The 19,737-nt window shown below is 49.3% G+C and overlaps 1 protein-coding gene across 2 annotated transcripts; it reads left to right on the forward strand.

The window, feature by feature from the left end:
- Positions 1 to 3,617: 3,617 nt before the first annotated feature.
- On the forward strand, positions 3,618 to 11,301 carry TBR1 (T-box brain transcription factor 1). 2 transcript variants are annotated; one of them, XM_054830170.1, is made up of 7 exons: positions 3,618 to 4,411; positions 4,815 to 4,969; positions 5,291 to 5,412; positions 5,768 to 5,926; positions 6,791 to 6,852; positions 8,967 to 9,084; positions 9,190 to 11,301. In XM_054830170.1, exons 1-7 carry the CDS (start codon positions 3,720 to 3,722, stop codon positions 9,808 to 9,810), a joined length of 1,929 nt encoding a protein of 642 aa, XP_054686145.1. In that variant the 5' UTR covers positions 3,618 to 3,719; the 3' UTR covers positions 9,811 to 11,301. The 2 variants fall into 2 exon arrangements, with proteins under 2 accessions (XP_054686145.1, XP_054686144.1); XM_054830169.1 differs by having other exon boundaries at positions 8,967 to 11,301.
- Positions 11,302 to 19,737: the final 8,436 nt, after the last annotated feature.

The following is a 19,737-nucleotide window of genomic DNA, read 5'->3' on the forward strand; positions in this document are numbered from 1 at the left end:
AAACACTTGCAGGAAGGCAGGTGGGTCGGCTGCGTGGTTTTAAGCAGGCAGAGCCAAATAACTGGGTTTGGGGAGTGACTTTAGGTTTTGGGCAGGGGGCTGGTTGGGGTTTTTTGTTTGTTTTTTAAATATTGAACGGTATTTAGGCTGATTTGATTCTTTTGTCTGAGCAGAAGTGTTCTCTTTGTGTCACTCGCAATATTTTTTTTTACTGCTTTTTTTTTAAATATACAGCAACAATTGTGGCAGACAAATATTTTAAAACTAGATACATCTTTCTGTGTTGAAGATGAATTTTTAAATTTATTTGATTTCTTAGTTGCATAGTAAAGAAATAGCCCATAAAATTATCTTATTTTCCACTTTATGACCAGTAATTTTCTATTTACTTATTCATTAACATTCAGAGGTTTTTCTTTTGTTTAGAATTTCTTATTTAGGCCTCTTAATTTAATTTACTATTTTAGAATAACTCTCTCTCTCAAAGTATATTTAGCATGCACTTACTTCAGAGGGAAACATGCAGATTTTTGCAGCTGCCCTCCTTATGGCCTTCCCTCTGCCCCCACAGTAGGCAGCAGAATATCAGACTAGGGAAACGGAGACATACGAAACCACATTTGCCTGCATGTAGTTAAATTGAAGTGCTTTCTGGTGATGCGCACTAAAAACCTGCGTATCGCTAAGGAGGGCTGAATTTGGGCCTTGCCGTTGTCTGATGTGTATGTACTGCTGCAGCCCAGGGTGAGATGGGGCAGGAGCTGATCGGGGGACCTGCCCCGTCTGCTGGCGGGGCTCTGCATCCTTGCTGCTCTCTACTCCCACACGCACGTGTAACACCACGAGGGAGGGAGACATAGTTTGGCAGGTCGCGGGTAACATGGCACTGCAGAACAGGAGAGAAGCTCTTGCAGTGCTGCAGTGTATACGTGCTTGAAAGGCCGGTGGAAGCAGGGAGCTAAACTAGTGAGTCTTGCATATTCTAAATTAATTTTGACAAACATACATCTTGCAGAGGGTGGCTGAAGGGAGTCTGTTGGATCTGCGGCTCTCCTGTAGTGTGAGCTTGTGCTGCGGTACCCTGCTTTGTATCCACTCCTCAGTTTGACTTGGAGGCACAATTTTCCATTTACTAAGATGTTTCATGAATAATCAAAAGGGTATTTTTCGGGGCCTCTTTCCTGATTTTTGTCCAGTGCTCTAGGAGCTACGTGGAGGATTTGGAAGAACGTGTGCATGCCGTAACCTGAAACGCAGCAGCCTATATATACCGTCTTGGATGAAGAAAGAGGTTTTTCAAGCAGCCACCTTCTGAGCCTCCAGCCGCAATGGAGCAGACCTTCATTAGCAGCTTGACCCCTCGTCACCTGTCACCACGAAGGACGGGCATATTGTATTAGCAAATCTCTTTCCTTCTTTCTATGACGATTCTATAACACCACCTGCCATTGCATATCCCCCTATTACACCAGTTTAGGAGTTGTGCACTGAAGATTTTTGGCATATATTAGCACTTCCATGTGATTGGCAGTGTACCACTGAATTCATTGCTGCTCCGCATCTATATGGGTGTAGCTTCGTAATTCAGGGCAGCATTTCTCAGGGTTCTGTCTGCATTTTGACCCATCTCCTGCCTATCTCAGTCCATTATGTTTCCCTTGGTTTCAAGCAGGGTAAGAGAAGGGTGAGCACACTGGTGAAACTGGTGAAACAAATGTCAGAAATGGTGGTTAGAACTGCTACTAATAAAACTATATTCTTAGCACTGAAAGGAGAAGGTGTAGTGTGGAAAGTTGCATGTACCGTACCACCCGTCTGCGAGTAAAACGCTGAACTGCTTGCTCTTTGTTCCATAAATTATTTTATTAGAATAATTTCATTTCAGAGAGTGTGCGTATACTGGCTTCTATGAAACTAAACTAGCTCACAGTTCAGCAACAGAAAAATAAATGGCCATGGGATTTGAGAGCGTTGAAATATGCATTCTGACAAGTCATCCTGGTTCTAGTCTTCTCTGGATTTGAGTTTGCAAAGTTTCAGCCTGGCTTCAGATGATTATATGCTGGTCTTGGTTCTATTATGCGATAGTCCAGGCTGTGTTAACTGTCAGTGGAATTTGAAGCCGGCTGCTGATGTCACCTGGAAAGAGACATGGTCTGTAAAATACCTGAAGTCCAAAGCGCTAAGGGGAAAATACTAAGAAAAATGGAACGGGAGCTCCTCCCCGGGCAAACAAACGGTGCTTTTAAAAACTCCCAGCCTTGCCTAGGAAGGGAAATTGCGACTGATGCTCGGTAGGGACGGGGTGGCGAGCGAGTCCCCTGAACTCCTCGGGCGCATCTTCACGCCTTGGACGGTCCCGCTTTCAGTGAGCCTGAGGCTCGCACGGACACGCTGCGGGACCCGCCGGCCGGTGCCTCCCGCAAACGGGGGTTCCCCAGGGGCGGGCGGGCGACCGCAGCTCCCGCCCCGGCCGCCCGCCGCGCCGCGCTCAGCCCCCGCGGGTGCGCACGCCCGGGCTCGGGGCCGGAGCTCGGCCGGGCCCGCGGCTCTTGCGGAGAGGCCCCTGGGCAGAGGGTGCCGGCAGCTCCTGCTGCACCACCGCCGTGGTTTGGGCTTCTCCGCTCCCGTCCGAAGCATGCCGGCCGTGCCGGGCCGCGGCAGCCGTCAGGCGAGGCAGCGGCTCATGACAAATGTATTACAAAAGATCTCTCCCCTCCTAGCGCTGCCTGTGGGACTGAGTCACTGAGGGAAAGCAGGCATCGAGTGGAAAGAAATCCGGAGCCGGATGGGTAGATGGATGCCTTCCACGCTGTTTTGCTGATAATCTCCGGCATTACGGCTCCCGGATAAAATATTTATTTACTAAAGAACCCGTAAACATCTCGGCAAATACATTAGGGCACTTCGGCTGCGCGGCTTATGATTATTTCAGAACTTAAAAGAGATAATACGCGGCCGCTGTCAGCGGGGACGGAGGGTGTATTTTCCCCCGCGAAGCAAGCACGGGTGGGAAGGGGTGGGGGCGTCGCGCCGGGCGGGGGGTCGCACACGGGAGCTGGGGGAGAGGGGCTGCGCGCTCCCCAAGGGGGGGGCAAATTGCGGGGGTGAGCTGAGGGCAGCGGCCGCCCAGCCCGGCGCTGCCCCTCGCAGCCGGTCCCCGAAGCCCCCAGCACCCGGTCTCCTCCCCGACACACAAAGGCGGGGGACACGCGCACAATATTTGGGGAAACGCAGGGGTTTTGATTTATTTTCCAGCCGTAGTAAAAAAAAAAAAATGCTGGAAAGGTCACATAATAATGAGCTCTTACAGCAAACACACTCTTCCCTTCCCCCTTCTTTCTATCTCACAATAAAATCATCTCCTTCAATTTGCCATGATCGTCGCGACCAGGAGCCAGGTGATTATCCTAATTAATGTCTATCTAATTAAATTACTGTCAGCGGTTAACCAATGGCAGAAGCCGTTTCATCCTCTCCACAAGCAGCAAGATCAAAAGTGAGTCTTTCCTGATTGCTGCATAGTGTCAATTGGCCAATCTCTTCTCCCAGGGAAGGGAGAAAAAAAAAAAAAAAAAAAAAGTAAATCAAACGTTTGGGAAGCATTTGGTGGATGAAGTGCTTTCTGTCTAGTGAGGGTCCCAGGATGTCTAGCTTCTGATACTAAGGAGCCCTTTCAGATCCAGGGACTGAAGGGTTATTACTGTGGTGCTAGAGCTATGCAGCTGGAGCATTGTCTTTCTCCCTCTATCATGCTCTCCAAGAAATTTCTCAATGTGAGCAGCAGTTACCCACATGCAGGCGGATCTGAGCTTGCCTTGCATGATCATCCCATTATCTCGACCACTGACAACCTGGAGAGAAGTTCACCTTTGAAAAAAATTACCAGGGGGATGACGAATCAGTCAGATACAGACAATTTTCCTGACTCCAAGGACACACCAGGGGACGTCCAGAGAAATAAACTCTCTCCCGTCTTGGACGGGGTCTCTGAGCTTCGTCACAGTTTCGATGGATCTGCTGCAGATCGCTATCTGCTCTCTCAGTCCAGCCAGCCCCAGTCTGCTGCCTCTGCTCCTAGTACCATGTTCCCTTACCCCAGCCAGCATGGACCTGCTCACCCAGCCTTCTCCATCGCCAGCCCCAGCCGCTACATGGCTCACCATCCTGTGATCACCAACGGAGCTTATAACAGCCTCCTGTCCAACTCTTCTCCACAAGGCTACCCCACGGCGGGCTACCCTTACCCCCAGCAGTATGGCCATTCCTACCAAGGGGCACCTTTCTACCAGTTCTCCTCCACCCAGCCGGGGCTAGTTCCCGGCAAAGCTCAGGTCTACCTGTGCAACAGGCCACTCTGGCTGAAATTTCACCGGCACCAGACGGAGATGATCATCACGAAGCAGGGGAGGTAAGCCACCGCGCGGACCCTCGCCGGGTGTCGGGGCTGAGCCGCCGGGCTGCGCCAGGGGAGCCGCCCGGAGCCTTCGCCTCCCCGGGGGAGCCGCCCGCCGCCGGGGCCGCTGTGCCGGGAGCGCCGGTACCTGCTTGCGCCTGCCTGCGCGGTGCCGGTCCCCGCCGGGGCAGCCCTGCCGGCCTCCCCGCAGGTCCCCACGCCCGCTGTCCTCATCCCTTCCCCGCGGAAAGCTCGACGTTTCGGGGAGGGAGTTTCTTTTGATTTTTTATTTCCCGGTCGTTACCGGGAGCCGTGAGGATAAAGCACAACGGGCTGGTTCCTCCGCGTGTGCCTGTCGCTGCCGGTGGCTTGCTTTCCTTCTTCCCCCCCTTTTTTTTTTCCTTTCCTTTTTTTATAGGCGCATGTTCCCTTTCCTAAGTTTTAATATTTCTGGTCTCGACCCCACGGCTCACTACAATATTTTTGTGGATGTAATTTTGGCGGATCCCAACCACTGGAGATTTCAGGGAGGCAAATGGGTTCCTTGCGGCAAGGCGGACACCAATGTACAAGGCAAGTTCCTCCAATTAACACTTTTCCCCACACATATGTAGGTGAGAATGATTAATTAAAGCCTTTGTGGACTGGCTCTGGCGACTTCTTAAACGAGAATGGGCCAATGATGCTTTTTTAAAAAAAGAAGGGTGGAGGAGAAAGTAAAAGGTGTTCGGAAAAGGCTGGTTTAATCTTTCTCGGTTAAAACGAAGGGAGTTTCGGCAGTAAAATACTGCTAAGTTTAACGGGGTCCTTCGACCTCGTGTGCTGCTGCAGTGGCAGAACCGGTGTATACGCGAGAACTGTGATGTGGTTGTGGTTTTTTGTTGTTTTGCTTAGGAAACCGGGTGTACATGCACCCCGACTCCCCCAACACGGGAGCCCACTGGATGCGCCAGGAAATCTCCTTTGGGAAACTAAAACTTACAAACAATAAAGGAGCATCAAACAACAACGGGCAGGTCAGTGGGGGAAACGCAGACGCTCCGCCAGACTTATTTTTATTGCTTTAGGCAGAATCCTGCAGTTTCCGAAAAGATGCATGGTTTTTGTAGACCGTGTCGTTAGATGAAAATAAAAGGCGGGTGGTGGGAAAAACCTCCCGTTTGTTTCGCCACGGGCCTCGTCGATCCCGAGCGTGTTGCCTATGCTGACACCGCTGCCCGGTGTGGCCGCAGCCGTCCCGGGGAGGCGGCGGGGGGGTCCCGGGGAGGTGCACCGCGCCTCGCCGCCCGCGGGCATCGCTCTCCGCGTCCTTCTCGCTCTAATTTCCTCCTCTTCCCGCGGCCCCCTCCCTCCTCTTCCTCTGCCTGACAGATGGTGGTTTTGCAGTCCCTCCACAAGTACCAGCCCCGCTTGCATGTGGTGGAGGTGAACGAAGACGGGACGGAGGATACCAACCAGCCGGGCAGAGTGCAGACCTTCACCTTCCCCGAGACCCAGTTCATAGCGGTCACCGCCTACCAAAACACCGATGTAAAGAGCTCCCCGGTTTATCCCGCTCGCGGTCGCCCGCTCTCCCCGCAGGGCACCCCGCCGAGGCCGGCCTGGCCGCTGCGCTCCCTCCCCCGGGTCTCCGGCGCCGGGCGATGGGGCTCCCTCTCTCCCCTTTTGTGCCATTCGAGGCTGGCGAGCCCCGAGCGCGGCCGGAGCCCCCCGCGCCGCTCCTCGTTTGCCCCGGGAGCCCGCAGCGGCGCTGCCCTCCCCGCCAGGCCGGGCAGAAATCCTGCCGGCGGCAGTGCCGCTCCGCCGGGAGCTGGGCGTTTATCCACGGCGTCTATCTTCCAGTCGGAAACGGCTCAGTTAGCTGTTAAGCTGTTAGCTTTAAGCTTTAAGTCTGCAAAGATCAATTAACAACCTCATTGATTGCGCCGGGGGTGACGGAGCAACTTCCTCAAATTAAAAGCTCGTTAATGCCTGGCTACGTTTCGCAGTGGTCTGGCTTTGCTACAGACTGGTGCCCCCTTTTCCAAATGACATATGTTCAGTCCACATTCTTGCTTTAATTATTTAGCTCGATGCAAATGTAAACTCTTAGCTACCGTTCTGCGGTACGTTTTGCCTAATTTCTGGATTTAAATATATTCATACCCATGCAGTAGGAATACTGACACGTCTCAATACATGGGGTTAAATATTAAATTTTATCGTACTTTTTACAATAAAGTACATCTTAAAATTAGACTGTGATATCTATAAGCAGGCCAAAGCTTTATTTTTCACGTTTTAAAGGCAATTTGATCGACTAGAGTAAAGCTTGATCCTTTTAAAAATGTGTTGGCTGCAATAGGGTATATTTTTCAGGCTTTCACAACGTGCGCTCTGATCCTCTTTCCCTAGATCACACAGCTGAAAATAGACCACAACCCTTTCGCAAAAGGCTTCCGAGACAATTATGACACGTAAGTAAACCGAATTTTTATTACCCTTCTGCCGGCTGCACACACATGTCAAAGGAAGCTTTAGGATGCGGGCTGGCTTCATTTCACACTGAAATGTGTAATGTCAGGCTTTTCCAGAGCCCTCCGGGAGGGAGGCACCCGCAAGCTCCCCCGGCGGGGCAGCGGAGGGGCTGTCCCCGCGGCTGGGCTCCGCGCAGCCCTGCGCAGCTTGCGGCCACCTCCGCGCCCGGGGGCCGCGCTGCCCGCACCTGAGCCCGCATCTCGCTTTGGCACTTGCGGCGGTTTTGTTGTTGGATTTTCCTGGCACGTATCTTTGCGCCCCTTTCCAAGTTTCCGTTTCATTTGCGCGCAAGGGCTCCGAAAGCAGCACCCGAGGAACCCGGGCTCAGTCCCCGAGCAACCCGTTGGATTTGCGTAATCCCGGGGTCCGCAGAGCCGGTGTCCGGAGGAAAATTTCTGCGTCTCGTTTTGTTCTTCTCTGGGGTTGGATTTTTTTTTTTCCCTCTTCCTTCTGGGTGGAGCTAAAGCCTCCGAAGTTTTAATCGCGGTTTGTCCCCGTGCTGCCCCTGCCCGTCCGTCTCGGGTCCGCCTGTTCCCAGGCACAGCCGTTTGACCTGCCCCGCCGCGGGACCTGCGGCTGGTGCCGTCCCGAGTGCGGCTCCGGGGGGGGGGCATCAGCCCCCGACCCGCCTCCGCCGCCTTCCCCGGCCCTCGGAACCGAATGGGGATATCCCAGCCCGGCAGGCGCTGACGGCCGCGGCTTCCCCCGGCCCGGGGCACGGCCCACCCGGCGTCCCCCTGCCCAGCCCGGGCCAGCGAGAGGTGGCGGGCAGAAGGGCGACCCGCACGCCCCGGGGTGGCGGGCGGCTTCGGAACTCGCCTGCCCCGCTGCAAGCTCCGGGTCCGCGGGACGGGACTGCGGCTCTGAGACGGGAAACCCCCTTTTCCCTCTCTAAACTGCGGAGGGGAGCGGCCTCCCTTGGAGCGCTTAAGCCCGCGCGTATCTTCCACGCCTGCTTAAGCCTCCCTCAGCGGTTCAGCATCCTCCAGCAGCGGGATTTCAGTCCAAGGGTGGAAACGACGGCGAGGCCTGAACTAGTTAGAGAACGGCCCGGGGCCGAGCACCGGCTCCTCTCGGGCAGCGGCTTGTGGTGCGGCCGCTCTCCCCCACGGGCGGGGGTCGCGGCGGCTGTGGCGGGGAAGCCGGGCCGCCGCCGGGAGGGGGACGGCGGTCCCTGATGCCACCGAGGGCGGCAGCCGCGCCTGCCCGCTCTGCGAGGAAGATGCGCGGCCTTTAGAAAGGCTGCGTGGCCTTCGCCCCCAGCCACAAGTGCTTTTCTCTTTCTAATAGGAAAAAAACTTTATAGGGCGTCGCTTGAAAGGAGACGGGGGGAGGGGGAAGCTTCAATGTTGTCTAGCACGTTGAATTTGTTTAAGGGCCAAGTTTATTTTGGATAAGAAATTCCAGGAGGCGTGGAGGGTTAATTAAAGCACAGTTTTAGCCTGAATTAAATACAGATAGTAGTTATTCATCCATTAAAGTTTTTATAATCGCAAATTGCAGCCCAGCATGGGAGAATTATATATAGGCCACGCAGGGAACACTGGATGCGTCTGGTTTTACATTTCCTACAGTAGGTGTTTAAAGATTAGCTTAATTTAAACTCCGTAAAATGTTGATGGTTCGTCTGTGACTCCCAATAATAAGTGTTAAACAGCCGATATAATTCCGTAGTCTGCCATTCATGCCGTTCGCGGCAAATGACCGGGTTGCCTGTTGCGCATATGGCGGGACCGGTCAATGTGTCACCGCGCAGGATTTCACGCCGTTGGGATGCCGGGCTCGGACCGGAGCAAGAGATCTCAATGAACAGCCAACCGGTTCCGAAAGATTTGCTCTCCGTGCTTCCCCCCCTCCCCCGTTAAGGCCCTCAGCGCGTCTGGCGCCGGAGGCCGAGCCCGGGGAGGGAGTGCAGGCCCCCGGGCAGAGCAGGAGCGCGCTGCGGAGGCCGCCGTCCCGTCCCTCCCCCGAGGGCTGCGGCCGGCCGGGTGCCGCACCGAGGAGGGCGCCGGGCTACGGCGGACACCCAGCTCTCTCCCCTTCTCTTGGGCAGGATCTACACGGGCTGCGACATGGACCGGCTGACGCCTTCCCCCAACGACTCGCCCCGCTCGCAGATTGTGCCCGGGGCCCGCTACGCCATGGCCGGCTCCTTCCTCCAGGACCAGTTCGTGAGTAACTACGCCAAGTCCCGCTTCCACCCCGGGGCAGGAGCCGGCCCGGGGCCCGGCGCCGACCGCAGCGTGCCCCACACCAACGGGCTGCTCTCCCCACAGCAAGCCGAGGACCCGGGGGCCCCCTCGCCGCAGCGCTGGTTCGTCGCCCCCGCCAACAACCGCCTCGACTTCGCCGCCTCCGCCTACGACACGGCCACCGACTTCGCCGGCAACGCGGCCACGCTGCTTTCCTACGCGGCCGCCGGCGTCAAGGCGCTGCCGCTGCAGGCGGCCGGCTGCGCCGGGCGGCCGCTGGGCTACTACGCCGACCCCTCGGGCTGGGGGGCCCGCAGCCCCCCGCAGTACTGCAGCAAGTCGGGCTCCGTGCTCTCCTGCTGGCCCAACAGCGCGGCGGCGGCGCGCATGGCCGCCGGCAACCCCTACCTGGGGGAGGAGGCGGAGAGCCTGGCCCCCGAGCGGTCCCCCTTGCCGGGCGCCGAGGACTCCAAGCCCAAAGATTTGTCCGACTCCAGCTGGATCGAGACGCCGTCGTCCATTAAGTCCATCGACTCCACCGATTCTGGGATTTACGAGCAGGCCAAAAGGAGGCGGATCTCCCCCTCGGACACCCCGGTGTCCGAGAGCTCCTCGCCCCTCAAGAGCGAGGTGCTCACCCAGCGGGACTGCGAAAAGACCTGCGCCAAGGACATCGGCTACTACGGCTTCTACTCGCACAGCTAGGCGCGGCCCGCCCGGCCCTGCCGTCCTTTTGCACAATAACTCCTCCGCGTTAGCGCACTGACCCCCGCCCCTAGCTGCCCCATCCGTACCCCCGGCCCCGGCCCGGCAGGCAGGCAGGGAGGCAGAGCCGCGGCTGCCGCCGCACCCCCGCCCCGCTCCCCGCCCGGCCCGGCGGCGCCCCAGGGACGCGGGACGCACCGCCGCTCCGAAACCCACTGATAAGTAGGATGCTTAGACTCTCTCAAACCGTACAGCGCTTCCTTCCTTTTACGACGGATGGATACTAGGGGATAATAGTAATAGTGGGGGAAAAGAGCCTGTGAAATGCCTGTACATAGTATTTAATTTATTGTAACCAACTACTTTTCTTTGGTTCTGTTTCTTATTTGTTTGGAATTTTTTTTTTGTTTTCATTGTTAAGATCCTGTTTAAATTTCTTTACCCACCCGCCTTTGCTCCCTCTTCCCCTGTCCCTCCCCAGGTAAACACTCTTTGTAAACGCCTCTGGAAATGTAGAGTGGTCCATAGCTGTAGCAGCGAGTAATGGGTTTCTCACTTTCTCTGCAATTCCTCGCATGAAATAATTATGCTGTGCCCTGGGCTAACACAGCTAAGGAATAGCTGAGCTTTCCCTTCAAAAGAACAGAAATACGTCTCGTAGGAAAGTCGATTAAAGTAGCATGACGCCTTCCAAAAGCAAAATTAACTGCCTCTGTATTTTTCTTTAAAAGGAGTAGCTCGACATCAGCAATATTATTATTTTTGTGGTATTCCCCCCCCCGCCCCCAAGTGCCAAATCCATTACTGGTCCCTGCAGGTGCCAAATACGCTGACAAACTCTTTTCAAATTTCTTTGCAGTTTTCCCCTCTTTCTTTATATTGCTGTAAATCTTTGTAATGAATAATCTTAAAAAAAAAAAAAGAAAAAAAAGATATAGACGACTGAATTGTTGGTAACCATAGTGTAGTCCAGTGAAGATGAATTGTGAGTTGTATATTTTACTGCATTTAGTTTTGGAATTGACTTTTTCATAAAGTAGCTATCCGAGATCTGACTTCCTGGGGAATAAAATGCACATCGAAAGTAAGAGCGATCTTTCCTGTGAACCTCTTATTATATTAATTAAGGAGAAACAATAGCCCTCCAGGTCTCCCCCCCCGGCGAAGCAGAATAGTAAGTCTTCGAATTTTGAGTAGCAAATCTATACAATTAACGCATTTTTATATGGAAAAGAAAAACAATTACAAACTGAAATATGCATCAGGCTAAATATTCAGTCTAGATTACACTCGACGGGGAAATTTCCTAATAGAAATTCAGGGTCATAAACGTGTGTATATTTTTGACTCTTCTGTAAATCGAATGTTGTGATTTTTATATTTGTTCTGTTACGTCTGTGGAACTGAATAATTTATACCAGTACATGCTCCATTGAGAAATGTTTCGGTTTTTGCCCGTTTGTATCGTCTGTGTATAACAAATAAAATAAACCTGGCAAAACGTTAACGTCGTGTCGGAAAGCACTTTGCCGTTTTTCCAAGTAGGTGAGGCCAAGGGGAAGGCTCTCGGGGCGGGAGTCCCGCCGCTTCCCCTCCCTGCCGGAGATGCCCTCTCGCCCGGCGTTTCTCTTTTTATTTGGGAGGGAGGTGAGCGTAGGGGAGAGTGCGGTAGCCAAGCATGGAGGTTTGCAATCGGAGAAAGAGATGAAACCCCCGTCGGGTTTGAGAGGTTTATAATTATCGCCCCCCCCCCCCGTCTTTGACGCTTAAAAACCCCGAAAGCATCTTGCAGGCGGGAGAGGTGCTTGGCGGTGGTGGCGGGGCCGCCTCTGCTGGCGGAGCAGAGGCGAGGAGCGCAGCGTAGCCCCCGCCCCGGGGAGGCGAGGGGAGGCTGCGGGCGGGTATCCCGCCCGCAGCATCCCCTCGCCTCCCCGGGGCGGGGGCTACGCTGTCAGAGCCCCCGCGGTGTTCAGCAAGTTGTCCGGCCTGGTCTCCCGGGGCGGGCGCCCTTTCGGAGGAGTAGCCTTCCCCGCTGCGCGGCCTGCCGCGGAAATGGAGGGCTCCTCTGCTGCTTTTCCGCTCCCGCGGTACCACCTCTCCCTCTGCCGACCTTCTAGGGATGCTGCCCCCCCCCAAAAAAAAAAAAAAAAAAAACAAAACCCAAAACAAGAAACACCTGCCTGTAGGCTTTAGGAAAGGCGCCATCCCCCCGCACCTGCCTGGGTTGGGGTGCGTAGATGCTTGGGGTAAAAGGCCAGTTTTATTCTTGGTTCCTCAGCGGGGGAAGCGCGGGTGCGGAGCCGCGACGGGGATTTTGTCCTGTCACGGTATTGACGGGGGGCGACCCGAGCAGCCCAGGTGTATCAGCCCTCGCCTTCCCCCGCCCCAAGGTGCGGGGCTCTACCTAAGCCGGGCTCCTGCGCCCCTAACGCCTCCAACGGCTGCAGCGACTCGCGCTGGGCCGCGCGCCGGGGGCGCGGAGGGGAGCGCGGGCTGCGCGGCCGCGAGCCTGTGGTGACGGCCTCAGAGGGCAGCGGGAAACGGCGCCGGCCCCACGGCTGTCGTCGGGCTCACGGTACTGCCCCCGGGGCGGCGGTGGGGCAACACCCCGCCCGGAGAGGGGCCGTGGGGGGCTGTGCCCCTCCGGCATAGTCGGGCGGCGCGGGGCGCCAGGCGGGAGAGGGCCCCTCGGGGAAGCGCGGGCAGCCGGGGCGGCAGGGGGTGCGCGGAACTCCCCGGTCGCCTCGCACCGAGCGGCGGAGGCCGCGGAGCCGCACGCGGCCCCTCGCCCATCGCCCGTGCCTCTCCGCCCTCCGCGGGCCTCCGGCTGCCCCCACAGCGGCGCGGCGAGGGGCTGTCCCGGCGTCCGCCCCGGGGCTTCCTGGACCCGGGGGAACAAGGCTCCAAAAAATTACATGTTTTCGGTCCTCCCTCCCCCTCTCGGGCAGCAAAAGCGGCCCTTCCCTCCCCTCTGCCGCTGCCTGTCCGCTGCGTTGCCCCCTGAGAGGGCAAAGCGACTGGACCGAGGAGACGCAGCGGCGTTCCCAGGCGGGGAGCCTGGCAGGCAGCGCCGAGGGGAGCCCGCTGCCGCCCGCCTCCCCGCTGCAGCGGCGGAGTGCAGGGGGCTCCTGCCGGAGCACCAGTCACCGCAGGCAGCCCGCTTGTCAAAAATCATTTTGCTAGCGTTTATTTAGTGGGGGTTATCCAGTGGGTCTGGAATAAATACGTAACGTGTGACAGATCTGAACAAAATCCTTTCCCGTACGTGAGTGGTTAATGTTATTCCATAACTATTTCGACAGGATAATTCCATAACTATTTCTACGAGAGATTGGAAGAGATAAGGGCTGCAGAAGTAAAAAAGGCTATTTCCTGTCGGTAGGTCACTTTATTACTATTACAATTTTTAAGATGATTATTATTGGAGGTGCACCTGTGTATCTGCTAAACATATGTTTACTGACACATTAAAATGTTTGCGTTCACCTCGGATCGAACATGCAGGTTTTGTCCCTGTTTATGTAAATTATAGCATACTTGCACTGCGCTCAGTTTAGTCGAAGCAAAATCCCGTGTATGAATTGGTTAGACCAGCAACTAATTGCATGAATTTTACGTGAAGTATAATTTATATTATTATTCTAGGCATGCTGAACGGGCTTTTAATTTAATTATTCTGTAAAGTAATCTATTCAATTGCCCTTTCTTTGCTTTATTTGATATAACACAAAATCAAGCTCCGAAAGAGACGATCTGTAGAAAGTAATTCAAAGTTCTATTGGTAATACTTTCTACGATGTTTCACATTAATACTATATCAAATGTAATACAGCGTTTTACACTCTGCAGATTTTGCACGAGTACGCTATGCATATTTGATGACACATTGCATATTTTAACAAGGTTTTTAATGACTGATTGAAATGTTTGCTAAGATATTTTTTAAGAGCTGGAGGAGAAATGGTTGTGGAAAATGTGTGTAATAGAATAGTGATAAGGATGGGAGGATTTTGATTGACAGTATGAGGAAGCAGATGGATGACTAGGTAGGTCAGAGGTAAAGATGCCTTTGACAGCTTTTTAAGTTCCTTTGGCCATTTTGGTCCAATGAATCATGCAAAACATGTGTACATTACCAAACTGATGTCTCTGCATCGTTTACTGTTGGAATCCTCATCTTTTCAAACCCACCCTAACCTTCTTTCATCACCACTTGACGTGCTATGTCTAAACTAGATTGCAAGATCCTAAGAAGGCAAGAATCTGTCTTGTATTACTTGTCAGAAAAAAAAAAAAAAAGAAAAAAAAAATCATGTAAACCTATGGAGCTAGAAGAACAACCGCGACAGATTGGCAGAATAGGCGTAAGGTGGGACACGTTCTTCTTAATTTTCGCTGTCTGGTCATCACTCCCCTCCCCTAGGTAGTGCTCAAGGGAGATGTGGTGAACAATTATTTTTTTTTTTCCCCCAACTGGCATAAATCTGAATTTTCATAAGTCTGATAAGAGACCTAATTGCATAATTTTCCTTATAACATTATGCAGTGAGTGCTGTTGCTATAGTTAAAATGGTTTTCTTCGCAGTCTGTGTTTTCAGGTGCTTTGTATGTCCCTCGCAAATTACTTTGTCAGCTGGAAATGCTCTGATTTATCCCTGTAAAAGGTTACTGTTTTTGGAAATCTTATTTAAATTACATAGGACAGTTTTAAAATCGCTGTGATACAAAAAAAGAATGTGTGTGTATGGGGAAAAGCAGAAAAAAGGATTTTGCATGAAAGTATGCTTTCCAGGTACTGTTTCTGTGCATAATGGACACAAGTTTTCATTTTAAGTATTAAAACTTGTCATGAACGTGGTCTGCAGTGGGGAATGTGTCACTTGCTAAGATACGGGGGCAAAGTCAAAGAAAAAAAATTGAAATAGCGGAGTGATAAGTAGACGGAAGGCAGCAGACCGTTTGCGTTCAGTACCCTGTTCTTCCCAGCTAAATAGATGCAATATATTCGTGGTAGGTCTAGAGAGCCACACAGCTTAGTGATAACATTTCATGCATTTATCAGAATGCATATTAATCTGGGAATGCACAAACAAAAGCACTGCTTATTTCAGAATGTGATCATTTGAACACTGTCCATTTGTTTAAGTATGTATCTCTGAAAAAAAAATTGGTTGAAATGTATGTATATATAACTCTCTTGAATTTTTGAGCATATGTAATATTTTCCTTCTTACAGATGTAGAATAATCATTAATTCATAAAGATCCAAGGCTGCCGTTACTGATTAGATATAACTTTTGGCCTTATAAAATATATTATGCAATAAAATCTGTGATGTTTTATTCATCCTATCACTGCAATTTGTCATAGTTGCAGTGTTTCTAACACTAAGGGGCTGATATGAGCATGAATGATCTTGTTGGTCTTAAGTTGACTTTTTAGGTCAATTTGATTTTATTTTTTTTTTAAACTGAAGGCAGAATGGATGAAAACTTCAGGTACATTACTTCTGTGTAAAACTATCTATACTATTACATTGATATTAACAAGCATTTATTTCTTAAGCTTTAAGTAAGAAACAGCTGGTAATGACTTTGAATCTGTTTTAAGAGACATTTTAGGTAAAATGTTGATAGCTTGTAAATGTGTATTCCTGCCTTAGTCTCTGATCGTGCATGCAAGTTCATATGTGTGAACAACGTAAAGTAAGAGGTCAGTCCTACAAAGAGTATTCACTTGTCTAAAAATTCACAGACATAAATGTTTTCAGGATCAAGGCCTTTTTCAATAATTGTGATAGTCGTGTACCTTGAAGTGACTGACTGATTTAGAATACACTTAATAATTTGATTTTTTTAATACAGTAGAAACACTGCATTGATGAGTTACCAAAGCACATCATACAAGCTCCCACTTCAATCATTTATAATATCTTATTTTTTGCCTGTTTTGGTAATTTTGTGTGTTTTTTTTTTTTTTTTTTTTAAGTGATGGCACTGACACATAATTTAAAATTTCTAAAAGTCACATCTTAATTTCTATGGGCTGTGCTATGGAACTCATTTTTGTAAGTAGGCTTCTTCCTTGAATTATATTTAGTTACGCATTGACTGCTTTTGTTTATCCAAGAAACAGATAATATTGGTCTGAGACTGAAGGGTGAGAGAGCAACACCAATATTTTGAGCTAAGAGAAATTTTAGGTTGCTGAAAGGTGTCCTAGTTTAGACAGAGACACCCACCCACCAAGAATTAAACTGAAATCATAAATGTAAACCAACAAATGCTTTTGGTGATTGATCAACGCCCTGGTTACAGCTTATTTACCTTTGTGGAAATGTTTGCTGAAGGGGAGGTGTTATGTATCGGGAGTCGACTACAACTAGACTGTCACATCTCCATCTTCCACAGACCCCCTGCCAGAGACACTGAGGAAATATGGTGGTTGCTCTCTGGCCCTGGGGAAAGTCGGGGCTCACCCCATTTCATCTGGGAATCCCACCCGAGGACCTGGCAGCAGGACCTCCTGTCTTGCCTGTTGCTCTGTGATCGGTGCCTACATTTGACTAAATTAGATCTGTGGTGCAATAACACGGAGAAATAACTGCTCCCCACGCTATATCCCCTTTCAGCAAACCCTTAAAGCATCTCCCCCCTCCCTGTGTTGCCACCGCCTTACCACTATACTTCTAAAGTGTGATGGTTTTGTACATAGGTATTACTTTAAGCTTGGTGTAAGCTCTCTTCTGACAGCTCAGTTTACTCTTGCATTAGGAGAAGGGAGCATTTCAGTTGAATTAGGTGCAAGGTATTGAATATGAGGTAAAGGGTTTTGCTTTCTGTTGACAGTTGCTGAATTTCCTATGGAAACCACCATGCAAAAGTGATGAGGTGTAGGAACATTTTTCAAAAGTCTCTAAGTGGTTTAGTAGCCCATGTTTAGAAATGATGAAAATCTCACTGAAAAATCTCCAGTGCTTGCAGTTCTAAATGATTTCCACACTTTTTCCAGTTTTGTTCTTGAGCATGTTATTGAGCAGTTATTTCAGATATTCATTGAGGACGGGTATTTGTTGCAGAGTTGGGGTCAGAATAGTGTGGATTAAATCCTCAACTGATGTACAATTATGTCATTTCATTGGCTTCAGTGGTTCAATACTGATTTGTATCATGATTGTTTCCTCTTGTAGTTTAGATACTATCCAAAGCAGGTGCTGTTTGATGGAATGAATAGGGCCAAGTATTAATTTGATATATGTATTTGTTTCTCCTGTGTTTAAAATAATTACAAAAACATCAACAGATATCTTAGTGTACTTACATTTTTATTTCTCTCTGTTTAGATTATAAGAATAATTGAAGCTTCACTTTTGCTTATTGTCAAGGTTAATTTTGATGCTTTCATTGTATTCATAATTGAATCAAAACCAGCTTGCTTGGTGTGTGTTATACAAAAATTTGTCCCTTTTTAGGGGCAATATTTAGGCCAACTGTATTCTTTCAATATAAAAGAAATGTTCAGAATTTGAATGGAAGGAAATTAATCATATTTTCAATCCTTCTTATATGTGTCTGAGATTTTGTAATGCCCAAATCTTTTTCATGTTCTTTGCAGTCTTATCTAGTGTAGCTCTTTTTTTTTTTTCTTCCTTTGTGTTAAATACTATAAAACCCCTCTGATGTTAACATTTGGTAGTGTATTTTTAAGGATTTCAGTGTTTCAGTTGTTTTGTTTCCATATGTTGTTCACTTATAACTTCTCTCTGATCATTGATATAAATGAAAATTATTTAAAAAATGGGTTTTTTTAATAGCAAACGGATTCATTTGTATAAGTAGGTGTAAACTAATGTGAAGTATAATGACAGAAATGAAAAACAGGCCTTTAAAAATTAACATAAAAAATTACTGTAACAACATGCGGATGTAGGTTTGCTTCAGGAATGTATTTCCCTGTTCACCATTTAGACGGATGTAACCTGAAAGGCCAAACTCCACGGCAGTCCATTAGCAGTATATGCTTATTTTCCAAATACGTCATAACTGGAGAAACAACACAAATAATTGTCCTGTGACAGTGTAAAGTTTAGCATATACATGCACATAAGTCTTTGCAGGATCAGGGCCTCAGTCTGTTTTGCTTTAACAGCATTATCTGTTGTGGGGTTCAGGGTGGTTTTTTCCCCTTGGTAATTAAAATGCAGTTCTGTCAGTGTGGTCACATTTCCCAGCTGCAGAGCGACAAGGGTAATGCCTGTGCTAAATACACACTGTGCTAAACAGTAATTATATTTAATTTTGACTTTATTTTGATATCTACTGCTGCCTCAGGAAAAGGATCCAGGAGATTTTAAGTGTAGTTCTGTGTACCCAGCCCTTTTCACGAGGCTTGGTTTGCTGTCAGTTCAGCTCTCTGAAGTCACTCGGATGGTGATGGTGCTATTGCATGGGAAAGGCTGCCAGGCTGGTGGGTGCAAGAGCAGGACAGCAGGAAGCTGGTGATCCCTTTCTCAGGCAGGTAGGTATGAGATGGGCTTATCTATAACCTGAAACCTGCCCTCAGAGAGTTGTTTAGGATAATGCATGCATCGCCGTATATCTGGGTGATGAAGTGGCAGAGCTCCAAGCTGATGCACATCCACCAGTAGTCCCCAAGTAGCCTCCAGTCTCTTCCCGTGGTAGATCTCCAAAGCATCCCCTGAGCTCCAGCCTCTGCCTTGCTCTCCTCCATCCTTTTCCATACTCAGGGGAGCACTTCACTGGCTCCTGGCTTGTTCTGTTTTGAGCTTCAGTGTGTAGACGAGCGTTCTCTCCTTTAACTCCTTCTGTGGAGGATCCTTGAACAAGGAAAGCCTTGCTCAGGTTAGTGAGAGGACGAGATCCATGGAAGGCTCTCTTTTGTACCCAGACTTTTAAATTTACATTTACATACAGTTTCTTGTGATTGTAAAGGGTTTAACTCATTTAAAACATTTAACATGACACATTTTATAAGAATTTATAATGTAAATATTCTTAGCATTTGTAGTTGCATAACCAGGGTGTCTGTTTCTGAGGTTTTTGTTAAGTAGCATGTAACAGGTGAACTCCTAGTTTTATGGGTGTTGTGTTATAATTTATGGGGCCTCTGCTGATCTAAGCTTGATTCTTTATAGCTTTTAATTTATTTTTTTTAACAATTTAACACCATTTTCCAAAAGACTCCTGGCCAGAGGATATCTTAAAATAACCTGCTTAAAATTTATTTTTTATAAAAATACTTAGACTTGTAACAAATTCTAGTCCATTCTGTACTTGCAAGAATAACTACGTCATGTGTAGCCAATACAGATTTAATCTATAGGATTAAATGTTGTTTTAAATAATGTTATTTCTGAATAATAGGAGAATATTCTAAAACCAATATGCATTTTTTCTGGGTTACACAAGCACACTGTTTTGCCTAAGAAATCCCGAGTTCTATGCTTTTTTGTTTGTTTGTTTATTTTTCACATAAAAGTAGCCAGTATAATGCAGCTTTAGCCCATCTTCTGTATTTTTCCACATCGTGGTGTCCTATTTTTCATCAGATTTAGGAGCAACTCAGCTAGTGCTTTTATTCTACACAATTACATTTTTCTTCCATTTTTTGTGTAATATTAGATTATTATTATATTTTCAATATCCTTTGCAAAGTTTCATCTTGAATTACAGTGTCTGCAGTGACAGACCACAGCTTGTCTGAGACTGGGAAGATTTTTCTTGAACATCTCCATCATCAGACTATGGTGTGTGTATGTCAGTTTTACCGAAAGCTTGGATAGGGTATCAGCTGTCATTGAATGTTGTCTAGATTTATATTCTAGCTGTAAACTACACAACTGTGTGAAGATTAGCCTCTGCAATCTAGGAGATGCATCTTCTAAATTCTTCCTCACGGCTGTTACTA

The sequence above is a fragment of the Grus americana genome, chromosome 6 (genome assembly GCF_028858705.1).
Source record: "Grus americana isolate bGruAme1 chromosome 6, bGruAme1.mat, whole genome shotgun sequence".
NCBI lineage: Eukaryota > Metazoa > Chordata > Aves > Gruiformes > Gruidae > Grus > Grus americana.